A 19032-nucleotide genomic window follows, 5' to 3' on the forward strand; every position below is an offset into this window, starting at 1 on the left:
GACGGAAGTTGCTTACCATCAGGTGACCCGTTTGCTCGTTTGCCCCCCATATTTCATTAAAAAAAAAAAAAAAAAAGATCATCATTATCAGCATTCAGTAGGTGTGCAGACCCGTACAACCCAACATTGTTATCGAAATAAAATATTATTTAAAACTAGAGGACGCGCGCTCGCAACTCCGTTGCGCCAAAATTTATGTGTCCCGCTGGAACCGTGTACTTTTCCGGGAAGAAAAGTAAGATTTAAGATTAATATTCTTTATTGTGCACACATATTATAACAACTTAAAATAAAATACATTTTTAAAACAAAAAGCATCCTATCTCCTTTCTTGGGACTCAAAGTACATAATATTCTCTACAGTGTAGAGAATACCGCCTAAAACGATTTTGCTGTTTGGTGTAGAGTCTACACCAAACAGCAAAATCGTTTTAGGCGTTAAGAGGTGACAGACAAACAGACTGACACACAATTACGTATTGAGCTACGAGTATGAATGCAGTTATTGTTCTTTAGATCACTTAGAACAAGACTGCATTCAAAATTCAACAAAAAATATTGTGGGTTTGTACACAAAGACTGAACTATTTAAGTTTAAATAGAATTCTTTGATAGTGCATAAATGCATAACAGTGACCATTGTCCGTTTATAATATTAGTTAAGATAATTATACACGCTTAAGAGTCCGGGTTCTCATACAAACGTAATACCAAGATAATTTCCCATACGAGAATATTTACCATATTTGAGTTATTATTCAGCTGCGAGGGCACCCGGACTCTCAAGAATCTTTTTAGGGTTCCGTACCCAAAGGGTAAAAACGGGACCCTATTAATGAGATTTCGATGTCTGTCCGTCTGTCTGTCTGTCTCCAGGCTGTATCTCAAGAACTGCTATAGCTAGACTTCTGAAATTTTCACAAAGTGTGTATTTTTAATAAAGATAATATTTAAGAGAGGCTCCCATACAATAAATGAGATTTTTTGGCCTTTTTCGCTTGTAATCAATAATTTTAGCAACAGGTAGGTACTTGAAATATTCACAGAATGCTTAATTACATTAGTACTTTAATAATTAATAATAAAATTAAAATAAAATAAATATTTAAGGGGGGCTCCCATACAAAAAAACACAATTTTTGCCAACTTTCACTCTATAACGGTAGGGTACCCTTAGTGCGCGAGGCCGACTCGCTCTTGGCCGATTTTTTAATAATTGGACCCGGCCGATTTTACCAAGGCAACATTTCCTCGATTGCGCTCGCCTTGGCAGTGTCAGGATATCCACTACATGTTGCAACTATTATTAACATAAAATATACATAAAAACATATAAATATTATACTTTACGCAATCAATTAAAAGAACTATCATAATTCACAAGGTGCAGGAAAATGATATTACTTATATAATAACTTCGAGTTTTGTTTATATACAGTTGTTTATTTATTTATTTACTAGCTGTTGCCCGCGACTTCGTCCGCGTGGACTTCAGTTTATAGCGCGCGATGTCAACAAAATTGGTGTCAAAAGCTTTTATAAAAAAACCCTGGTACCCCTTAAATCAATACAGCTGTGCAGTGTGCAAACAATAAGTACTTCATTTTTGTATGTTAAACTTTATATATTATGCCAAATTTTAAAGCTTATTTAGCCCCCCAATTACACAACTTTACCCATAAACTATTTATCATTGATAGGTTTAGCCCCAATTTCACCAACGTCTGTTAGTGTTAACAGCTTGTTAAAATATCCTGTCTTCTCTTTCATTCATATGAAAAACAAAACAGCTAACGTGATACTAATTCGAGCATTAACTTTAACAGTCGTTGGTGAAATTTGGTCTTAAGGTTACGTCACTGCCTGCACAGATAAAGTACTGAGTTATTTAATACCGTAGAATAGATATAACAATCGAAAAAAATCGAGACTTAAATGTAGGATGATACCACCTCTTATAGAAAGACTTTTGAGCAAGCGTCAGCGCGATGTAGAAGACGCACGGCGCCATCTATTATGAATTTTTTGAACAAATTTACGACCCTTACAACCCTTTTTTCCAGTAAAAAAGTAGCCTATGTCCTTTCTCAGGCTTTAGACTATCAGTATACAAAATTTCATTACAATCGGTTGAAAGCGAGACTGACAGACAGACAGACAGACAGAGATACTTTCGCATTCATAATATTAGTACAGATTATGTGCACACTGCACAGCTGTTTTTGGGTATTTTGATTAATTAAGGGCCGCGCTACACCGGAATGGCAGCGGCGAGGCAAGCACTTTCAGCGCTGCCATTCCGGTGTAGCGCGGCCCTAAGAGGGGTACCACTTACCAGGGTTTTAAAAAGTTTTTAAATTTGACACGAATTTTGTTGACACCGCGCGCTATAAACTAAAGTCCACGCGGACGAAGTCGCGGGCAACAGCTAGTTATGAATAAAAACAATAATATATAATAAAGTAGGTACCGTATGATTAGTTCTGTTTAATGAAGTAAAAAATAAAGCGCCATCTGTTTTCATATATTAGAATTAAAATGTTGATTGCATTGATATATTTTCTGGATGGAATATAGGCCAACACAACACACTCGAACTCCTTAGAAATGCAGTAGGAGTTCTATAAGATAAGATAGATTGATTATTATTATAGCAAGTGATAATATTATTAAACATAATATTCTAACGTATTAAAAACTATAAACAAAAACATAATAACTAATAAGTATGATTAGTTTTATGTTCCAACGAAGTAAAAAAAAAGCGCCATCTGTTGAATCGTATTAGAACTAAAATGTTCATTACATCGCGTCGATATATTTCTGGATTTTTTATAATATTATACATAAAATATATTTAAGATTTTTGAAATATTATTTTAATACACATCCAAGACCCAGGAACATTGAAAACTTTTTGTTCCGCCTGCGGGACTCGAACCCAGGACCCCCGGGATGAGCGCTGGCCACGCGCAATGCGAATTCATTTTCATCGATATTTTCATGGAAATAAGATATTTTCATGGAAATAAGATATTTTCCCAAATCAAAATGTAGCCTATGTCCTTTCTCAGACTCTAGAATAACTGTGTACAAAATTTCATTGCAATCGGTTCAGTAGTTTTGGCGTGAAAGCGAGACAGACAGACAGACAGACAGACAGAGATACTTTCGCGTTTATAATATTAGTTTTTGGCGTGAAAGTGAGACAGACAGACAGACAGAGATACTTTCGCATTTATAATATTAGTATGGATTAGTATAGAAGTATAGATACATAAAATATATTTAAGTAAAAAATAAAACGCCATCTGTTGAATCGTATTAGAACTAAAATAAAATAAAACGCCATCTGTTGAATCGTATTAGAACTAAATTGCATCGATATATTTCTGGATTTTTTATAATATTATACATAAAATATATTTAAGATTTTTGAAATATTATTTTAATACACATCCAAGACCCAGGAACATTGAAAACTTGTTCCGCCTGCGGGACTCGAACCCAGGACCCCCGGGATGAGCGCTGGCCTGCGCAATGCGAATAAATTTTCATCGATATTTTCATGGAAATAAGATATTTTCCCACATCAAAATGTAGCCTATGTCCTTTCTCAGACTCTAGAATAACTGTGTACAAAATTTCATTGCAATCGGTTCAGTAGTTTTGGCGTGAAAGCGAGACAGACAGACAGACAGACAGACAGACAGACAGACAGACAGACAGACAGAGATACTTTCGCATTTATAATATTAGTATAGATTTCTTCATTAGACTCGCCAACAGCAAAACACAGAAATACATTTAGACTTAAAACTTAAACTAAAACATGCACTTATGTGTAAGCCAATTATAGGCGTGTACGGCATTCATTAAGAACAGTAGATATATTATTTCTTAAATGTAATAATGATTACTTGATATGAGTTTTAATTTTCGAAAGCTGAAGTTTGAGTATTATAATTGGTTAATTTGGTTTTTAAACTCTTACAGTTGTTAGGGTGAAGTTCACCAGGTAAACACTGTTATCCTTAATTTAACCATCAAATGAATCCGTCAAAATGAACTACTTTTTCTATGAGAACAATGAACTTAAAAAAATGCCGTCTTCATACAAATTGCCCGGATCGGCAATTTGTAAGGGTATGACGACAGAGGGCAGGACAGGGCTCATTTGATGGTCTAGTGTCACGTATGTTGTAGTGTTTGTAATGTTTTATTTGTTAAAAAAATGTATGATAAAAGCATAATTTCAAAATAATATAAGCTCGACGCACTTCTTCACCATATAAACTATAACTGTGCAAAAATTCATTTAACTTAACGTTTCCCCATTTTTAGTCAATAGGGATGCAAAGTTTTTCGCTTGCATATTAATATATAGATAATATTTTTACCCAAACCAAAATTTTTTTGCTGGTCGAAACCCCAAACTTTAAATCCCTCATCAAAATGTTTAAAGCCGGAAAGTTTAAGAAGAAAAATTTGAACATATTTTAGGTTAAGTAGATAACAGTTTTTATAAATATCAAGGGTACCTACCTACCATCGAGGAAATTCATTCCTAGGCAGTTGGCAGACCAACGTCATTTGGTCGGTTTGACGTAACGCGACCAAACTACGTAGATCTGCCTAGGAATCAACTTCTCTGTTAGTACTAAATGTTCCTTCTAACTTTGTACCTTATCTAAGTGGTTCTAGGTCCTCAAATATGACCCTCATAAAAGACAATAACATAATAAGCTCTAAATTTAAGCTGTGAGAAGGTTACGACCTAACCTTGGTGTTAAACTAGCTTTATCTAATTCTATATCACATTATAACAAAATATGAAATTTACATTAATTTGTGACCGTCCAAAAAGTATTTTAATTAGTGTCAATAACTTTATCAAAGTTGTAATCTGTGATATTAGTCCATTATTCGGCGTCCATGACGTCAAGTTATTTAATAGACTACTAATGGCACACTCATAAACACTAAAATCTAAATGATAATTGCATAATGCACAAGACTCATGTTTTTGTCTTTTTATAAATGTTGGTAAAAGTTTTTACTTAAGAGGAGTCCACACCGCCATTTTTCCATACAAACGCTGTCCCCTGTTTCCTCCCTGGATAATGCCGGTAGAGTTATGATTTTTTCCTGAATATCTATGGTGACTATTAGCATGTCCCTATGTTTTCTTTTTTTTCATAATTTTATTATTATAAAAGATAAGACCGTCCACAAACCCAAAAAAATTGCCAGATTTTCCTCTGTGTTCAAACACCCAGAAAACAAAACTGGCTAAAATATACAAAAAAATTTAACATAGGATACAGCTCAAGCCTTGCTTTAATTTTTAATGAAAAAAGTACTTAAATCCGTAAAGTTTTGGAGAAGGAATCAGCGGACAACGAATCGAAGATTTTCTGTTCTTTTATTAGAACTTTTGTCGTGTTGTCTCTATCGCGCTCTGCGGTGGGAGACTTGAGATTGGTGAGACAGCAATACATTTTCAAATACCTATTTTCAATTTCTCTCGCCCGCGACAGTAACCGCGACCAAAACTCAACATAGTTGCTGGTCGTTCTTACTTCTAACTTCTAAGCTTCTAACCTCTAGAAGGGTCATATTGTCAGGAAAACGTTCAGCTTTTTATAATGACAAAAGTCTGGCTATCGCTGGCTCTTGGGCCATTCATAAACGCGCTAAATAATATTTTATATTATACTTTTTTAGGGTTCCGTACCCAAAAACCGTACCCGTTAAAACGGGACCCTATTACTAAGACTTTGATGTCTGTCTGTCTCCAGGCTGTAACTCAAGAACTGTAATAGCTAGAGAAACGAAATTCTCACAGATTATGTATATTTAGTCTTAAAATATTCGTAGAAGTCTAGGGAAGGTTTTAAAGTGACACGAAGTTCACCGGGACAGCTAGTCTTATATATAAAAATGGATTTTCAAATGTGTTAGTCGTGCTAAAACTCGAAAACGGCTGAACGGATTGGGCTGATTTTAGTCTTAAAATATTCGTAGAAGTCCAGGGCAGGTTTTAAAGTGACACGAAGTTCACCGGGACAGCTAGTTAATTAATAAAATTTAAATAAAATAAATAATTAAGGGGGGCTCCCATACAAAAAACACATTTTTTTTCCTATTTTTGTTCTATAATGGTCTTCATTATATAGTACACCCTTCGTGCGCGAGTTCAACTTGCACTTGGCCGATTAATTTAACATTGTAGATAACTATATGTTACTCCTATGTCATAATAATATTTGCTTTTAACATATTCATAATTCTTTAAACTGGATGGCACAGACAAATGGCCTATGTTGCTATAATTTTTTTTTTTGTGAAATAATTTAACTATGACGTAAATTACATAATTTTTTTGGTAAATTTGTGGTCGATTAAAAATTATCTTCCTCATCTCTGCTGACATTTAAAAGTGTAGATTTAATCTAAATTGCTAGTTTTAAGGCGACGACGCCCTGATAATTTGGCCGTAGCGATTTAATCGATTTTTTTCAGCAAGCTAAGAAATTAAAGTTCATTGTCAGTATTCATCATGCCTTTGTCTTTGAATTACCCATAGCATAACACTCTCATAATCAATCAAAAAGACCTCTGTAAAAAAAGGGATTCCTATTTTGCCAACAGAGAGTAATTTGAGCTTCCAAAATTTGTACATAGATTGGTTCAAGCAGGTTCTATGAGAGGCCGGGCCGGCCTCTCATAGGAAACAAGCAATCTAAAACATATCCAACACGGTTTTTTACTTTAACGCGACGTCACCTTAAAGAAACTCATCAATATTTTATTAAGTTTTTTTTTATAGCCCGTTAATGTCAGGTTTTTAAAAATAATAGAAAATCCAGATTCGAAGATTCGATCTTTGTTTGTAAGCTTTAACTGAATCAATTTTAATAAAAACATTTGAATTTGAAATCGGGATAGATAGTAAACCATTTGCATTTTGACATTAATATTAATATCAAAATACTACCTATCCCAGTTTCAAATTTAAATGTTTTTTATTAAAATTATTCAGAAGAATTCTGATTATAATCTTATATTAAAACACTGGGTAATTCCGGTGGATATATCACATAGAAAATATTTAAAATATTTGCAGAAATATAAAGAATATGTAATCTTTATCTCGGATCTGAACAACAAGACAAGCAGCACAATATCATAATTATTCATATTCCATCATAATTGATGTTAATAAAATAAGTACTGGTCAATATATTTTTATGTAATTTTAATACCTGTTTTGTTTGGTTTGGACTTTTGAAGTAATCAATCAAAGAAATTGTCTTGTTTCTCTTTCATTGTACGTTGGTTTCATCATTGTCAAAGAGTTAATTTGCCAATGCAATGGCATAATGTAAACAATGGAATTGATGACAATCAGGCGATCAATGAGTTTAGTTCCCATGGATCACAATACTTGATTGAATACATTAATTGATGATTCTGTAATTTAGTTAGTAAGTGTTCTACTCTACCTAAATAATATTATGGTACATGATCCTGGAATACCAATATCACAAATAGTAAAATGTGTTTGCCTGCTTTTCATGCAATACTGCTATTTTGTCCTCGTTTTGTTAGTGTTCATATCACTGATTCCACATTGTGGTACATTTTGTAGTAATATAAAAATATGTAGGTTGCCTAGCTACATTCACTGGTAAGGCTTCATAAACTTGAGTATTGCTTTTATGGCCTACTACTGTTAGATTTACCCTCTTTATATTATCATTTTTATTTCTTCAATCAATCAACATAGTTTTATGAGAAACAAGATGACGTCCACAACTATGTTTCGCCAAAGTTTGCTTATCGAGGGAGAAGCATACGGTCTACCAACTGAATCATGCCAAATTTCAGTAAAATTGGTTCGGTTGTGCGTTAAGAGATAACAGACAGACAGACAAACTTCTGTTCACATTCTATTGCAGACAAATTAAATGTTCAGTGATAACTGCATAACAATCTATACTAATATTATAAATGCGAAAGTATCTCTGTCTGTCTGTCTGTCTCGCTTTCACGCCAAAACTACTGAACCGATTGTAATGAAATTTTGTACACAGATAGTCTAAAGCCTGAGAAAGGACATAGGCTACTTTTTAACTGGAAAAAGGGGTTGTAAGGGGGTGAAAATGTGTAACTTTGGTCAAATTAAGTTAGTTCCAAAAACTCAAAATAGATGGCGCCAAGAGTCCCCTAGATCGCGCTATCGCTTGCTCATGCATATTTCTATAAGAGGTGGTACCATGTCGATACATGTTTTTCGATTCTTTCAATTGTTATACATGTTATTAAATAACTCACCTACCAACATAGATATCAGAAACAGTCTACCAATAATAAATACTAAATAGTTTATGGGCATTGGGCAAAGCTAAGGTTGTGTAATGCATTATGCAGCTAAGTTGTGTAACGCTAAATAAGCTTTAAAATTTGGTATAAAAAAGTTTAATTAAGAAAAAAAAAACATATTATGTGCACACTACACGGCTGTTTTGGGTATTTTGATTTAAGGGGTACCAGGGTTTTAAAAAGCTTTTGACACCAATTTTGTTGACACCGTGCGCTATAAACTGAAGTCCACGCGGACGAAGTCGCGGGCAACAGCTAATAACATAATAATTAATAATTGTAATATTCAGTATCATTTAGTATCATTTTAATTTTTAGCTTATTATTAAACAATAATTAATACTAAATATTATGATTAATAACATTGTAGTAATGTTAATAAATCAGTAAGGTGTCCAAAAAATAGACAATTATGTTATTTGTAGCAATAATTGGTTCTAATTTTTATTTTTTACCCTTTGGCTCTGGTACAGGACCCAAAAACTGAACTCCTAGAAATTTTGTGCCATTGAAATTTCAATAAACTGTAGGTTAATTAATTTATTATTTCTTTAATCGAAAAATATTTAAATAATTACAGTGAGCTTGCAAAAAATTGCCTGAATTTGTATTTTAGGATTTGGAAAGTTACAAAGTTGCATAGTAACAAAAAGTACTTTTCTACATTGTGCATTGTAACAAAATTTTAAAAATAGAACTTACAGAACTTGTGATGCTAGCCGCAGCTCCTCCGAATCGAGAACTCTGTTGTCGAATAGTTCTGGCGCATTCTTCCTATAGTTGTAATATTTTTCCATACACGTTTTAGTTTTCTCGATATCTCCGTAGCAGGCATTGTAAAATAATAACAATTGTTTATTACTTAAATCTTTCGGTATGTATTTACTTTTATCCAAGTTTTGCGTCCATTCCTTCAAAAGATCGATATCTGCTTGAGAAAAAATGTCCATAGAAGCCGTAGCTTTATCGTAATCGAATTCTAATTCAACCGACATATTTATTTGCCGCAATTAATTTTATTAATTTCGTAAAAATGCGATTTATTTTTATAAACAATACACGTCCTGCTCACAATAACACAAATTGACAACTAACTTTTTTTTAAAATTTTTGTTCATTATGACATCTGTCATTAGGTGAACATGACTAGTGATTGGACAGTACATGGACCATAAACTTATAATAAACCTACTGCCGTATAGACCACCTGACAACCCGAAAATGCGTGACCATTTTTGATCTGTCAATGTGTGATTGTGTGCGTGTGTTAGTGATGTATATTTTACTATCGATAGTATAGTATTTTGCTATCGCTAGTTTAGTCCGTTCGAGTTATTTAACCTGAGTTTCTATAAGAAATAAATAATATGCAACTTTGACAGATTTTGTATTTCAAATTATGTATCAATATTTCAATTTTTAATATATAATCAAACTTTTATCATATTTCACATTTCAGATTCAATCATTTTTTAATAACAAAACCACATTCATTGCATATTATTGACTTCATTATAATTTATAAGGTAACAATACCTACCGCGTAATGCTATATACTCACAATTCACATACGGTTTTACTCGATAGTTTTACTCCAAATCGAGCAAAACCACCGTGTGGACCGCAAAACTCACAGCTCAAAGCACAGATTAAGGTTAAATCAATGATATTACATGAAAAACTCAAAGCAGATATGTTACTACCACGCGCGTTGAGTTCAAAAACGGCCCAATTGGGTCGTCTGTTGTTTAGTCTGCATCGAGCGCAGTCATGAACGTGCCGCGTCTTGTCTTACCTAAATAAATAGAAAACACCGTCGTCTGTGTTTCGAAAATGTGACGTCACACCGTAACCGGGCGCCCGCGTCATAAAGTTACAACTTGTTTTGCTTATAAATCGGAAACTTTCACCAGTATTTATTATTTTACACAGAGAATATGGACTGCTCATAATCAAAATTTTTCATCCATTATGACTCGAAAGTGAACATAACACATGGAATCTCTTACCACATGTCTTGTATAATATGCAATAAATACCTCGATTATTTACATTTTCAATTATTTTTTTGAACAATCTGGAAAAAACGAATGTTCGTCATAGCTCAGGCGAAGAGACAGCGATACGGTTTTGACGCAAGAACGATAAGGATGGTTGCTGTTGGAACTTCCAAGAGGCTAAAATAAAAAGTTATATTATTATGAATCGGTTAAATCCTTATGCCGCGGCCGCACATGCTTCGTGCTATGGGCTATGGCCTATGAGTAATCAGGCGAATGACGATACCACTGGACCATAGTAAAAGGAGGGGAAGTAAGTTATCTTCATACAAAGGCACCGCGCGCGGCTTGTATGTGTGCGCTATAGTATCAATGCGTCGCCACGTACGGCACACAACAAAATCTCGGCGGTACGAGCCTCTACAACTGGCCGAGATTTTGTTGTGTGCCGTACGTGGCGACGCATTGATACTATGGCGCACACATACAAGCCGCGCGCGGTGCCTTTGTATGAAGATAACTTACTAGTTACTTCCCCTCCTTTTACTATGACTGGACGATACACGCAGATCGTCCAATGGTAGCGTTTTAAGCACGAAGCACTACGCAGGTGCGGCCCGTGCATTAGAGTATTAATAAATTAGATAATTTTTTTAGCACATAAATAATACAAAAATATTTATAGAAATGTATATTTGCGTAGATACACATTTTCGTTTGTAATTTATACCACTATTTACAAATTGATATTTACAGTTGGCCACATATTTTTCAATACAGCATCTTCTAATACCTAAGAATAATACGCAAAGAAATAGTATGATTTATGATTTTAACTTGTGCCCTTTGTGAGTAAGTATAATATGTCGTAGGATGATTTGATAAATCGAATTATCGCGCAAAATACTTAACTTTTTTTAGAGAAATTGAAAACATAAACAGCATTATCTAATTATCCGTGTTTTCGCGAAATCCCTAGAATTTTCGCAATAATTCGATTTATCAAATAATCCTACGACATAATAGACATACTTACACTAAAAAAGACGTTATTGAATAAGTACTTATGAAAAATACCTCAAGTACGCTACACATATTATATTTAAATTTAGTTAAAATGCTACAAAAGTAAAAATGCAGAAGAAAATATTATAAGATTTCGTTTTAAATGGAAGCCTTCAAATGCCTTTAAAATGCTAAGTATATGGCCGCAACTCGCAAGTTTTCACTACGGCGCCATCTGTATTTGTTCCTTCTGAACAAATGGCGAAGTCGGCCATATAACATACAAATGCTAAAATGCAATGAAGCAAGACTTTTACAAATGCGCAACTATCTTGAAAATTTTAAAAGAGGCTTTGGTTTAAAAAAAAACAATAATTTGTACTGACTATGTTATCAAGAGCAGTAATAATTATTGATCTACGTATATAGTAATAAATTAAATAACATTGTCTATATCACTGAGCTAATACTAAGTACTTAGTATTAGCTCCGTGGTCTATATTTTGTACGATTGAGCAGAAGTTTTATGGTAACACTGGGTAGCTTAGTAAGTATCTATTGCTTTGAAATTCATACTTTAGCATATCTTGGTAACGACGACAATTCGCCCCGGAAATCATTTCATAAAAAAAGACTATTGCCGATACCGTCATCAATTTTGATTAGTGTATTTTAAAGACTTATTATAATGCTTCAATAACTATATTGATGCTAGCAATATTAGCGCACAGCTCCAGCTACAGGATATAAATAAATAAATAAATATTAACACACACACACACAATGTAATAACAGTTCTATGCAAGAATTTTAATTTGGGGTAAGATCATACCCCAAATTAAAACTCTTAGGTCAAGACATGACCAAAGTGGCGCTGCATTATTAATAGGCCGTATACGGTATAATGCAAGTTTCTTTACAAGCCCTACAATACGGTGCCGTATATTTTTGTATTCTGTTTAAGTGTCTTTGGCTTGTTATTATAATAACACTTATAAAACGATCATTTTCTGATACAGATACAAAATCGTGAAAATTTTATAAACTTACTGAGAACTAGAATTATGCTTACATATAAAACCCTTAGGTGAGATTCAAACCCACGAGTGTCTATGTATTGTCACACTTTCACTCTATACAACATAGTATATTATAATATAATTAGAACTATACTATACAGTATTCAATACAATAAGTAACATACAAAAATATATTTTCAATATTCCTACAGCTACTTCAAAGCACCGCGATTGTATAGTAACTTTTTTAATAGCACATCAAATAAAATTACTACAATAACATTACCAAAGTGGATCCCTTTAAAATATTTAGAGTATTTCTTGTAATAAAACACTTTTATAGACAGAATGTAATGTTGTAGATATCTAATAAAGACGATCAGAATTCAATTTTCGGTTAAAAACAACTTTGGTAGCTCTTACACGTAAAGCTTGAACATTTAATAACCTACCACCGAATTGTTACTAATAAGATGTGATTAGCAGCGACAAAAATAATATTTCAGAACGACTAATGCCATCTAGCGACAACTCCCAACAAACTAAGAGAGGAATTACTTTGGCACTGTTTGCGTTTGGTTGGTGTTGAGCTGTAATAAATTACAGGTAAACATACTCTTTTGCATCGAATCGGTGACGTTCAAGCATTTGAAGGGTCCAGGGTTTTCTGTGACGTTGACATGGCCGCAGTTGAGCGAGAGAATCTGGCCTTTGGGCCTGCGAAGATCGAGTGCGGCGACGTCCTTCTCGCTGAAGATGAGCGAGCCCCAGGTTGGGTAGGCGCCCCACACTATCAAAGACGTGATGATTTTCGGTCCGATGCCACCAATGGCCTAAAATATAGCATAAGGAAAATATAATAAAAAGAAAGACAAAAAAAAAACTGCTGTGTAATGTAGTCGTCACAGGGATTTTCTTGATTAGGTGTACCTAACCAAGTTCACCTCATTTGATCGAAGTTAAGTCCTATTAACAAGCTATGTTTATTAATAGGACTTAAATCACTCTCCATTAGATAATTATAAGAACAAGAGATAAATATACGAAAACCAAACTTACCATTTTCGACGTCGGAATATGGGCGACACCCGCAACAATGGCGTTGGGCGGCGTACCGACGGGCATGTGGAAGGCCATGGAGCACGCCAGTGTGGCTGGCACCATCAGGTATCGCGGGTCCATGTGCAGCGCCAGCGCCATGTTAGCCAGCACCGGCAGGATGAGGTTGGCTATGGCGACGTTGGAGGTGAACTCCGTGATGAACTGCGTGACTAACACCACCACTAGCAGCACCACGGGATGCGGTAGACCCTGCAGACCCATCAGGGATTCGCCGATCATCTTGGACAGTCCAGTTGCTTTGCTGCCTTCGGCTAACGCGAACCCGCCACCTGAAATAAATAAAACGTAGTGACTATCCTTGATTAAAGATTTGTACAGTATGTCTTGGAAAGAATATGCAGGGCCGCACCGCCCTTAAGTGCGAAGTGTGCGCAGTGCGGCGCACACAGGTGCCAAGACAATAGGGGTGCCGCCGTGGCGTAGCCAATTTCAGTGAAATTTAACAAATTACTTAATAGAAATAAAAATAAGTTGAAACATTAAGATTCGAGAAAAAGTGGTGCTTCATAGATTTCTCACACTGGCGCTGTGGGGGGTTGGCGCGGCCCTGAGAATATGAAAGACACAAGTCCAAAAAAAAATGGTATGGGCTCAAATCTTACCGAGCAAAAACAGCAGGCCCCAGGGAATCTTCTCTTTCAAGATGTTCCACGTGACGATACCTGCTGAGGGCTTGGTAGACGCCAGTTCCTCATCTAGAAACCAATAGAATTTTTTTTAACAAAATATAGCAAATCGCTGAAAATAGCTACATATAATAGTGTGACAAAACTCTACAGAATAGAATATTATTTATCTCAGTCTTCGGTAGTCCATATTATAATATTATAGATTTTGTCATATTAAATATAGAACTTACAAGAGGCAGCTGAAGTGAAGAACTTGATGAAGTCAACGGACATTGGCAAAATGAACATCAGTATCACGATAAACATGGAGACTACGCCGTCTTTCACTTTCCTGAAAATGATTTAATTTGTAATTAGTAAATATCTTATAATTATTCTTCTATTGGGCATTCTACAAGATAAAAGTGTATCTAAGTAAAGTATCTAACAAAATATTCACCTATGTTTCTATTGCTATTTGGTCGTTGTTGAGCACTTGTGTATTAACGCACAAAAGATGTTTTTGTTGAGTTATGAACGCAGACTTGTTCTAAATGATCTATAGAACATGACTGCATTCAAAAGACAATTATTATAGATTATTTTTTTGAGTATCATTACAGTAGTCAGTAACTTACATAGTGGTGAGGACGTCAGCCCAACCCAGCATGAAGCCGGGTTTTCTGAAGATGTATAGAGCTACAGCCAGCAGAAACAGCATGCCAGAAGCCTGAAGCATATCAGAAAAAAAATGCTGAATAAGTACAAGTAACATAAGTTTCACATCATTTCGATATAAATAATATAAATTTTATAAAATATATTTATTCGCATAGTGCCTACTATATAAAAATATATAGTAGGCACTATGCGTATAACTTTGAGCAAGAGAGACTTGGTTAGAGACGGAGGCTAAAATATATCGTACTTGTCAGCTGAGGTATATACAGAGTGTAATAAAACAAAGTAATAAGACTTTAGGATGTGTTCCCTGTGAAAGTAGCCGCGCTAAAAGAGTTTCTTTTTAACTTTTGAATGGGCAAACTCATGACGCTGGGGCGTTTCCTCATTCAAATCGCTCACAGCGCTGCTACTTTCACAGTGAACTATTTATGAGGGACACATAGACACACTCTAAAGTATCTACAATATCACTTACTTTTGTTACAATTTACACTCTGTATAAAATTTCGATAATTCAGGTTTATAATGCTACGGGATCTGTCTCAAATCTCAATACAAAGGAAACAAAGGGTACCTTCTCGTGGAACGAAGCTGGTCCAAGCTTCTTGTACTGTTCCTTTATAACTTTCATGGTGTTCTCGGAGCCGGAGGAGGCGCGGTTCACGCGTTTTGCCGCTTCACTGTTCGGCCTGAAAATATTTTAAACGTATATAATGTGTGAGTTAAAAAATATTTATAAATGGGCGTTTTAAGGCTTGATATGCTGATAAGTAATTCGAGCTTTGGATTATCCCAAATAACACATTCACTGACCTCCATTATACAAGTATAGATGATACCCTTTGAAATGACAGCTATTTTTTGTGCCTATTTGAAGCGGAATCAGGCATCAGCTCCCCCAAGGAGGAAGGAAGGGATAGGAACTAAATTTGACGTAAATTTTAAATTTTAAAATATTTGTTTCTATAATATTTTATTTATATATAAGTACTTAATATGTAAGTAGGTACGTAATTATAATTATATATTAGTATTACATTTATATATTTATACAGAATGTAACAAAAACAAGTGATAATACTTTAGGGTGTGTACGTGTTCCTTGTAGAGAGTTCACTGTGAAAGTAGCAGCGCTGAAAGACCAAATATTTTTTTCACTTTTGTATGGGGAAACTCGTGACGCTCGGGTCCTTGCCCATACAAAAGTGAAAAAAGCTTTCAGAGCTGCTACTTTCACAGTGAACTCTCTACAAGGAACACGTACACACCCTAAAGTATTATCACTTATTTTTGTTATACACTGTATATATATTTTTTATTTTTTTTTTATGAAATAAGGGGGCAAACGAGCAAACGGGTCACCTGATGGAAAGCAACTTCCATCGCCCATGGACACTCGCAGCATCAGAAGAGCTGCAAGTGCGTTGCCGGCCTTTTAAGAGGGAATAGGGTAATAGGGGAGGGTAGGGAAGGGAAGGGAATAGTTGAGGGTAGGGAAGGGAATAGGGTAGGGGTTAGGGGATTGGGCCTCCGGTAAACTCACTCACTCGGCGAAACACAGCGCAAGCGCTGTTTCACGCCGGTTTTCTGTGAGAACGTGGTATTTATCAGGTCGAGCCGGCCCATTCGTGCCGAAGCATGGTTCTCCCACAAATAAAGAAAAACGGGATGACACTACGGTGTTGCCACTTTTTAATTTCATGACTTTTTCGACAGACCGTACTTGTTTAATGGAGATCAGTGAACACAATGCACCATCGAATAAATTGATTCAAAGGCAGTTAACGGACCTACGTCATTTGGTCGGATTATGTCAATTCAATGTAGTAATTCGTGATCTGTCGGCTGGGTTTGACATAATTACGTAGGTCCGCCATCTGCCTATGGATCATTTTCTCTGATAATACAGTGGTGTCTCAAATGAGAACCACTTTATGAGTCTAACAATGGTTAACAGCACCTCTAGCACGAACTACTATCGAAAAAACATTCGTATCGTTAACGTAAGCATTTTGTATGGAAACTTGAACAGCGCCTCTGGTGTGCGTAAATGAAACTAATTTCCAGAGCACGAACACTTAGACGTAAGTTTCGTATCGTCATCGTATCGAATACGCAACGTAACTTGAGCCGTTTGTATGAAGATAGCTAGCACGAAGGCATAAAATGACGTATAGTATCGTAATTGTCGAAGGCTGGCTTGCGAGTTTCACGAATGTTTATTCACTTAAAAAATTTCAGTGAGAAAACTTTCGTCAGAGTGAATTTAGAGAATAAAATAGTAATTTAAGTGATTTTGTTGATTTATTTGGTGAGAAAATGCTTAGATTAAGACGGAGCACCCCACGACGTAGTACATTGTACTATTATCTTGCGGCGCGATTGATTGTTGAAAGTAGAAATGTACAAAGAGAAACAAGGTGAGTAATGCATTTTAGAACACAATATTTTTTTTAAATAAAAAAAAACTACCTACGAATTTAATTTACTTTATATAACAATTACAGAGAAATCTCAAGGAGAGCTCGTCTCAGAAAAAATATGGCAAATGATATCCAAAATCTAAGTGACACGGAATTTAAAAATAGATTTCGTCTCAGTAAGGAAGCATTTTTTTACTTATGTCGCGTATTGAAAGAAGAAGCCAGTCTAAGATCAAGTAAAAAAATCAGCCTGGAACATAAAGTAAGTTGAATAAGTAAGCTTCTTATGTACCATTCTAAGAAAAATATTTTTATACTTACTTATTATATGATACCCATAATGGGTACACAATACAACTATGTGAGCATAATATGCAGCTACAGTGAAACTATTAACTCTTTATTATTTTCATTTCTAGGTGCTGTGTGCTTTATCATTTTATGCTACAGGCTCTTACCAAAGAATAGTTGGAATGGCTAAATATTTAGGGCAAACTACTGTGAGCAAATATGTGAGGCAAGTTACTGATGCTCTTGTTACCCCTTCAATATTAAATACTTTTATACAATTTCCAGCAACACGAGAGCTGAGAAATATTGTTAAAAATAAGTAAGTAATCATTTTAGTACATAAATGATATATTTATAAGATAAAAACTAGAAAAAAGTACAAACAATGCTTTATTTACAGATTTTATACAAAGTTTGGCATCCCTGGAGTAATAGGGTGCATTGATGGGTCTCATTTTCATATATTCACCCCAAAAAGAGAGATAGAACATTTGTTTTACTGCAGGAAGCATTTCTACTCGCTGAATGTGCAAATGGTGAGATATTGCTTTACAAATTTATACTAATAATGTTAACATCCTACCTACCCTATACCATACTTATATTCTTACAATATTTTAAGATTACAGTTATAACGTTATACACTTGTACATTTTGTACGTTTTTACATTGTAGATATGTGACAGTGAATGCAGAATTTTGAATGTTAATGCCAAATATGGAGGGGCTACCCATGACGCTTTTATTTGGGAGAATAGTCAAGCCAATAGGTATATCCAAGACTTGAACCAAAATAATGAACAAGTGTGGTTTTTAGGTAATGATTTATTTACATTTAGATTGCTTTCTTTACAAAAATAAAGTTTTAAAAATATTGTAAAGTTTAACTGTTAACTCTGTGTAGATATTTGTTATGTTACTAAATGAAAATATATCTGTAATAAATATATTTGCAGGTGATTCTGGATATCCACAGAGGCCTTGGTTGATGACACCAATCACGGATGCCGCTGAAGGTACTCCAGAGGCAAAATATACTGCCATCCATGGGAAGGCCAGAGTTGCAATTGAAAATACTTTTGGCAGACTCAAAAATAGGTGGAGATGCCTTTGTAAAGACCGCACATTACATTACACCCCTGAGAGGTGTGCAACTATTATATTGGCATGTAGCGTTTTACACAACCTCGCATTGGATTTTATGGTGCCCGATCCTGAAGAGGATTTCATAAATACTTCATCAGCACTTTCTTTACCAGAAGAATCTTTTCGGGAGCATGGTTCTAGAGATGACTTAATTCGTGGTAGAGCCATAAGGAACATGTTAGTACATAGGATTGATAGACTACATAATATAAGTAATTAATTTCGCTTTTTATGTGAGCATTTAAAACTCCAAATAAAGGTATCATTAGATATTTTTTTATTCATATTTAAGCACAATAAATTTAATTTGAACATATAAATGCATCTTTTCTTTAGAAAAAGAAGT

General features: G+C 34.8%; 3 protein-coding genes across 5 annotated transcripts in view; 1 reads left to right on the forward strand and 2 right to left on the reverse strand.

The window, feature by feature from the left end:
- LOC121728471 (alpha-tocopherol transfer protein-like) overlaps nucleotides 1–9461 on the reverse strand; it is a 32384-nt gene extending 22923 nt beyond the window's left edge. For both annotated transcript variants that reach the window (XM_042116667.1, XM_042116666.1), the window contains exon 1: nucleotides 9091–9461. In XM_042116667.1, the coding sequence (XP_041972601.1) occupies nucleotides 9091–9383 (293 nt within the window). In that variant the 5' untranslated portion in view covers nucleotides 9384–9461. The remainder of the gene's footprint in view (nucleotides 1–9090) is intronic.
- On the forward strand, nucleotides 93–18958 carry LOC121728470 (putative nuclease HARBI1). The gene is made up of 8 exons (XM_042116665.1): nucleotides 93–103; nucleotides 8776–8779; nucleotides 16793–17246; nucleotides 17334–17511; nucleotides 17669–17859; nucleotides 17941–18076; nucleotides 18216–18357; nucleotides 18497–18958. The coding sequence occupies exons 3-8, from the start codon at nucleotides 17146–17148 to the stop codon at nucleotides 18904–18906; spliced, it is 1158 nt and encodes a 385-aa protein (XP_041972599.1). The 5' UTR covers nucleotides 93–103; nucleotides 8776–8779; nucleotides 16793–17145; the 3' UTR covers nucleotides 18907–18958.
- LOC121728468 (protein I'm not dead yet) overlaps nucleotides 11351–19032 on the reverse strand; it is a 39171-nt gene continuing 31489 nt past the window's right edge. For both annotated transcript variants that reach the window (XM_042116659.1, XM_042116660.1), the window contains exons 9-14: nucleotides 15401–15515; nucleotides 14781–14872; nucleotides 14394–14494; nucleotides 14137–14229; nucleotides 13472–13803; nucleotides 11351–13245 (exon numbers count right to left, since the gene is read on the reverse strand). In XM_042116659.1, coding sequence (XP_041972593.1) covers nucleotides 12967–13245; nucleotides 13472–13803; nucleotides 14137–14229; nucleotides 14394–14494; nucleotides 14781–14872; nucleotides 15401–15515 — 1012 coding nt within the window. In that variant the 3' untranslated portion in view covers nucleotides 11351–12966. The remainder of the gene's footprint in view (nucleotides 13246–13471; nucleotides 13804–14136; nucleotides 14230–14393; nucleotides 14495–14780; nucleotides 14873–15400; nucleotides 15516–19032) is intronic.

Source organism: Aricia agestis, chromosome 6 (genome assembly GCF_905147365.1).
Source record: "Aricia agestis chromosome 6, ilAriAges1.1, whole genome shotgun sequence".
In the NCBI taxonomy this organism is placed as follows: domain Eukaryota; kingdom Metazoa; phylum Arthropoda; class Insecta; order Lepidoptera; family Lycaenidae; genus Aricia; species Aricia agestis.